Source organism: Terrapene carolina, unplaced genomic scaffold, assembly GCF_002925995.2.
Source record: "Terrapene carolina triunguis isolate 2854851 unplaced genomic scaffold, T_m_triunguis-2.0 Scaffold26346, whole genome shotgun sequence".
NCBI lineage: Eukaryota > Metazoa > Chordata > Testudines > Emydidae > Terrapene > Terrapene triunguis.
The window spans coordinates 3,536-8,441 of NW_020690697.1; the positions used below are offsets into that span (position 1 = coordinate 3,536).

The 4,906-nt window shown below is 63.0% G+C and overlaps 1 protein-coding gene across 1 annotated transcript; it reads right to left on the reverse strand.

The window, feature by feature from the left end:
- Positions 1 to 247: 247 nt before the first annotated feature.
- Positions 248 to 3,714, reverse strand: LOC112118097 (immunoglobulin superfamily member 1-like). The gene is made up of 5 exons (XM_029914015.1): positions 3,522 to 3,714; positions 2,661 to 2,927; positions 1,096 to 1,386; positions 698 to 763; positions 248 to 252 (listed from the first exon to the last, which is right to left on the reverse strand). Exons 1-5 carry the CDS (start codon positions 3,712 to 3,714, stop codon positions 248 to 250), a joined length of 822 nt encoding a protein of 273 aa, XP_029769875.1.
- Positions 3,715 to 4,906: the final 1,192 nt, after the last annotated feature.

Here is a 4,906-nt window from a genome sequence, read left to right on the forward strand (position 1 = left end):
TGATGGGGCTGGCCAGCCCCGGAAGTGCCGGCGATTCCGATCCACCTGGGAAACAGCAGCAGCCGTGAGTGTCGGGAGCGGTTGGTCTGTTCCCCCCCAGCCCCTCCCACCCCAGGCGGCGCCCAAGGGGCTGGGACACCGCAGAGCACAGGCATCAGAAAATTCTATGGGGAGGATGTTGGGGGCCCAGGGCATCAAGTGGGGTCAGAGCCAGCAAGATTTGGGGGATTTGTAGCACGAGGGCGCGCTAGGCTGCAGGGCAGGGAGCTCAGTAGGGGGCGCTCTCCCTATCAGTGAGGCCTGGCCTTATTGCCCCAGCACGGCACTAGGGGGCGCTGCCTGATCCAGCCTGGCCATCATTTCTAAGGCATTTCACCCCCTTCCTCATGGCCACACTGGCTGAGGCCAATGGGCCCATCTAGCTCGGTATCCCGCCTCCCATGCTGGCTGCTCCTGGCTGCTTCGCAGGGAGCTCCAGCCCCCCCCCCCCCACCCATGGCCACTGATGGGCCCAGCTGCCCCCAGAGGAAGCCTCCGGCTGCCCCGTTAGCAGCGGGTTTGTGTCTGAACAGGAGGCTTCGCTCCCCTCCCAAATCAGTCACTGCCCCTGAGAACATCTCCATCCCTCCCCCTGGGCAACCACAGGGGAAACTGCCCCATAATCTGTGATTTAATAGATTCCCCCCGGCCCCAGTACCTGGCCCCGCGCTGCCCGGGCGGGTGGGAGCCGGCGCCGCTCCAGGCTGGGTTGGGTCAGTTCCCTCTGCGGGAATAGAACCAGAGTCTGTCAGAGTGGGGGGAGGGGCTGAAACACTGACTCAGAGATCCCCCCGCTACCCCCCGTGACCAGTGGTGGATCAGCCATTCGGCCTATAGGGCCCGTGCCCAGGGACCCCAGCCAAGTGGGGGCCCTAGAGCTCTGGCCACCGGGTGAGCAGGATGGGAGAAGCCCCAGCACCCCGACCCTGGTCCGCAGAAGCACGGAGAGGGGCAGGGGAACCCTTAGCACTGGGATCTTTGCTCTGAGCATCCCATCAGGGTGCTGACCTTCTGAGGGTGGGGCTGGGAGCGGGGACACCGAGCTGGGCCCCTCACCTGCTACCACCAGCTCCACGGTGTCGCTGGGCTGCGAGGAGACGAAGGGCTCCGATCGGGGCCGGTAGCTGCAGCTGTAGCTCCCTCCATGCTGCCGGCTCACGCTGGGGATGCGGAACTCGGCCCTGGCCCCAGCAGGGTCCATGTGTCGCTGGGGGTTCAGGTCTCCAGTCTTGTGCAGGAAGAACCTCGTGTCCCGGCGCTGCCCCTGACACTGGATGGTGACGTCTGCCCCTGGGGCGGTGACCCCAGTGGGGCTCAGAGAGATGGAGGGTCTGGGTAAGCTGGGATCTGCGCACAGGAGACAGGCTGTGAGAGCCAGACCAAGGCACCCGCCCAGCCCCGGCCTCCAGCTGCAGAAGAGAAGAGGGAGGGGGGATTTGATAGCAGCCTTCAACTACCTGAAGGAGGGCTCCAAAGAGGATGGAGCTCGGCTGTTCTCATGGGCGGCAGATGACAGAACAAGGAGCAATGGTTTCAAGTTGCAGTGGGGGAGGTTTAAGTTGGATATTATGGAAAACTATTTCACTAGGAGGGTGGTGAAGCACTGGAATGGGCTCCCTAGGGAGGTGGTGGAATCTCCATCCTCATCTTCTATGATTCCCCGGCCGTTCCCAGGCACGGGCAGATCCAGTGGCCCCCTGGCAGAGATTCTCTCCCAGATCCCAGAATCCTGGCCCTGCGAGCTGGGCTTCCAGCCCCACAGACACGGGGCCACGGCTGCCTTGTTCTTGGGGTCCTCATATGCCATGTGTGGCCCCTGCCTCATTCACTGCGTCCGGGCCCCCCAGCACAGAGTGACTCACGGGCTGGTGTCTGGCACCTGGCATGGCAGGGTCTGAGCCCCACAGAGGAAAGGAGTCATCCCCCCGGGAGGCAGTGAGACAACTTTATCCCCATTCTACAGGGGGGGAAACTGAGGCACAGACAGATTCACTTTCCTTAGTGAGCTCCCAGGGGCAGGGACTGTCTCTTCACTCTGTGTTTATGCAGCGCTATTGAGGCCAGTTTTGGCAGAGGTCTCCAATATCTGTGGGCATCTTTGTTTGTGGGCTCTCGGCCTGAGATCCCCCAAGTTTGAGCCCTCCCCCCCCGCAAGGGAGGACACTTTTGAAAACCGCGACATGCTCCCATCACACAGAGTCTGTGGCTGCACCAGGAGCTGGGCCAGATCTCCGGGGTCCCAGCCCAGTGCAGTGTCCACTAAGCAACTGCTCCTCCTGCAGCCCCTGCCTCATTCAGCCCAGGCCAGGGCCCTGCCTGGGGCACGGCCTGGAGCACAGAGGGGATGGGATCACGGGATTAAATAGCGACTCATGGTTTCTACACACAAGGGGCAGCGTTAAAGTCACCTCCCTGCCCTGAGTGTCCAGGGACTGCTGCTCCCCCCTGGCTGGGGAACCCCCCAGTGACTCTGTCCCCGCTCCCCGGTCGGGTGTCCCCTCTGCTGGGTCAGGGCTCAGGGCAGAGCCTGGCTCTGAGCATCCCATTGTCTCCAAGCCCCGGTGAGGGTCTGGCTGGGGGGGGTGGGGCTGGGAACGGGGACGCCAAGGCGGGCCCCTCACCTCTCACCACCAGCTCCACGGGGTCGCTGGGGTACGACACGGCGAACGGCTCCGATTTGCTGTGATAGGAGCAGCTGTAGCTCCCGCCAAGATCCCGGTGAACGTTGCTGCTGGAGAACACAGCCTCAAACCCGTCCGAATCCACAGGTGGGAAATGGCGTCCCTCTTTATTCAGCACAAATCGCACGTCCTGGTGCTGCCCCCAACACCGGACGACCACAGTTCCCCCCAGGCTCACGGAGATGTTGGGTTTGGGGTAGCTGGGCTCTGCAGTGGGAAGCAGACAGGCCGTGAGACGCAGGCCCCGTCACTCAGTCCTGGGGCCCATCCTCACTACGCGGCCTCAGTGGTCGGTTAGACCCGGCGGTCCTGGGGACGGGCTCCTGGACCCCTTTCCACAGGGTCCAGAGTTTCCTCTGAGCCCTGGGCTAACAGCATGAGACACGGAGCAACCCCAGCCCCTGGGGGCCCAGAGCTCTGCTCCTTAGCGGGTGACAGGACAGTCCAGTCTCCAGGGTCCATTCAGTCCCTGGCTTCTCTGCTGGGAGGGCTGGGAGCCAGGACTCCTGGGTTCTGTCCCCGGCTCTGGGAGGGGAGTGGGGTCTAGTGGGTGAGAACAGGGGGGATGGGGGCCAGGACTCCTGGGTTCTGTGCACAGCACCACCACTGACTTGTAAGGGACTGTGCAAGTCTCTACTATACACTGAGGTTTATAACCTTCAGCTCCACCCATCACCCCCTAACTGATGTGTTCTCTGGGAAAGCCTCCCCTGCTCTGCAGCTCCCTCTGGTGGCAGGGATTCCCCCTTCCTCTGCCCCAGATCTCCAGAGTGGGGACTCTGAGCTGGGTCCCTCCCTCACCTCCCACAATGATCTCGACGGGGTTGCTGTGATGTGATGAGTGACTCTGATCCACTATGGAGCGATAGTCGCAGGTGTAGCTCCCTCCATCTTCCTGGCCAACACTGGTGATGGGAAATTCAGCCACGGTCCCATTAGGCACCGTCCGCACCTGCTGGTTCGGGTGTCCAGCTTTACGCAGAAAGAACTCCATGGATCGTTGCCGACCCTCACAGCGGATGGTGACATTTCCCCCGAGGGCCACCACCCTGCTGGGGCTCACCCAGATGGTGGGTTTGAGAAATTTACTCCCTGCTTTCAACAAGACAGGAGTTAAACAGGAGAGATACACACACCCCTGCCTCCCTCCCCCCAGTTCAGTCCATCCGTCATTCGGCCTCTCTGGGAGTCTGTCCCCTACCAGGGTTGGCACTGCTGCCCATGGGGCTCGGGGGCAGGGGCTTCACCCACATGTAGCTCAGGACCCAGCTGCATGTGAGATCACCTGCCGCCCCCCCCCCAGCCCCACCTGAGGCCAGCCAGGGAACCTGACCAGTGGGCCCCCTGCAGCCCTGCCCCCCCGAACCGGATTTGGGAATAGAGTCTGTGACTGGCGGGAGTCGTGCAAGACCCAGCTTTCCCCAGGCCTTGGGAATGGGGGGCTGTGAGTGCAGGGGAGGGAGCTGTTGGGGGCGGATCTGGGGGGGTTCTCCTAGGGTTACCATATTTCCATAATCAAAAAAGAGTACACTGAGGGGGGAGGAGCCCCACTCTAGCCCCGCCCCTTCCCTGCCCCACCCCCATCCACTCCCTCCCCCTTCCCACCCCCTGACTGCCCCCCTCAGAACCCCCAAACCCCCCTACTCCTTGTCCCCTGACTGCCCCCTCCTGGGACCCCTGCCACTAACTGCCCCTAGGACTCTACCCGTCCCCTGACTGCCCCGACCCTTATCCACACCCCAACCCCATATTCACACCCCCGCCCCCAGACAGACCCCTGGGACTCCCATGCCCTATCCAACTGCTCCCCACCCTCTGACAGGACCCCCAGAACTCTCGACCCATCCAACCCCCTCTGCTCCCTGCCTCCCTCGACCTCTTTCCACACTCCTGCCACATATCCACACCCCCTCCCCCAGACAGACCCCCGGGACTCCCACGTCCTATCCAACTGCTCCCCACCCCCTGACAGGATCCCCAGAACTCCCGACCCATCCAACCCCCTCTGCTCCCTGCCTGCCTTGACCCCTCTCCACACCCCTGCCCCATATCCACACCCCCTCCCCCAGACAGACCCCCGGGACTCCCACACCCTATCCAACTGCTCCCCACCCCTTGACAGGACCCCCAGAACTCCCAACCCATCCAACCCCCTCTGCTCCCTGCCTGCCTTGACCCCTCTCCAC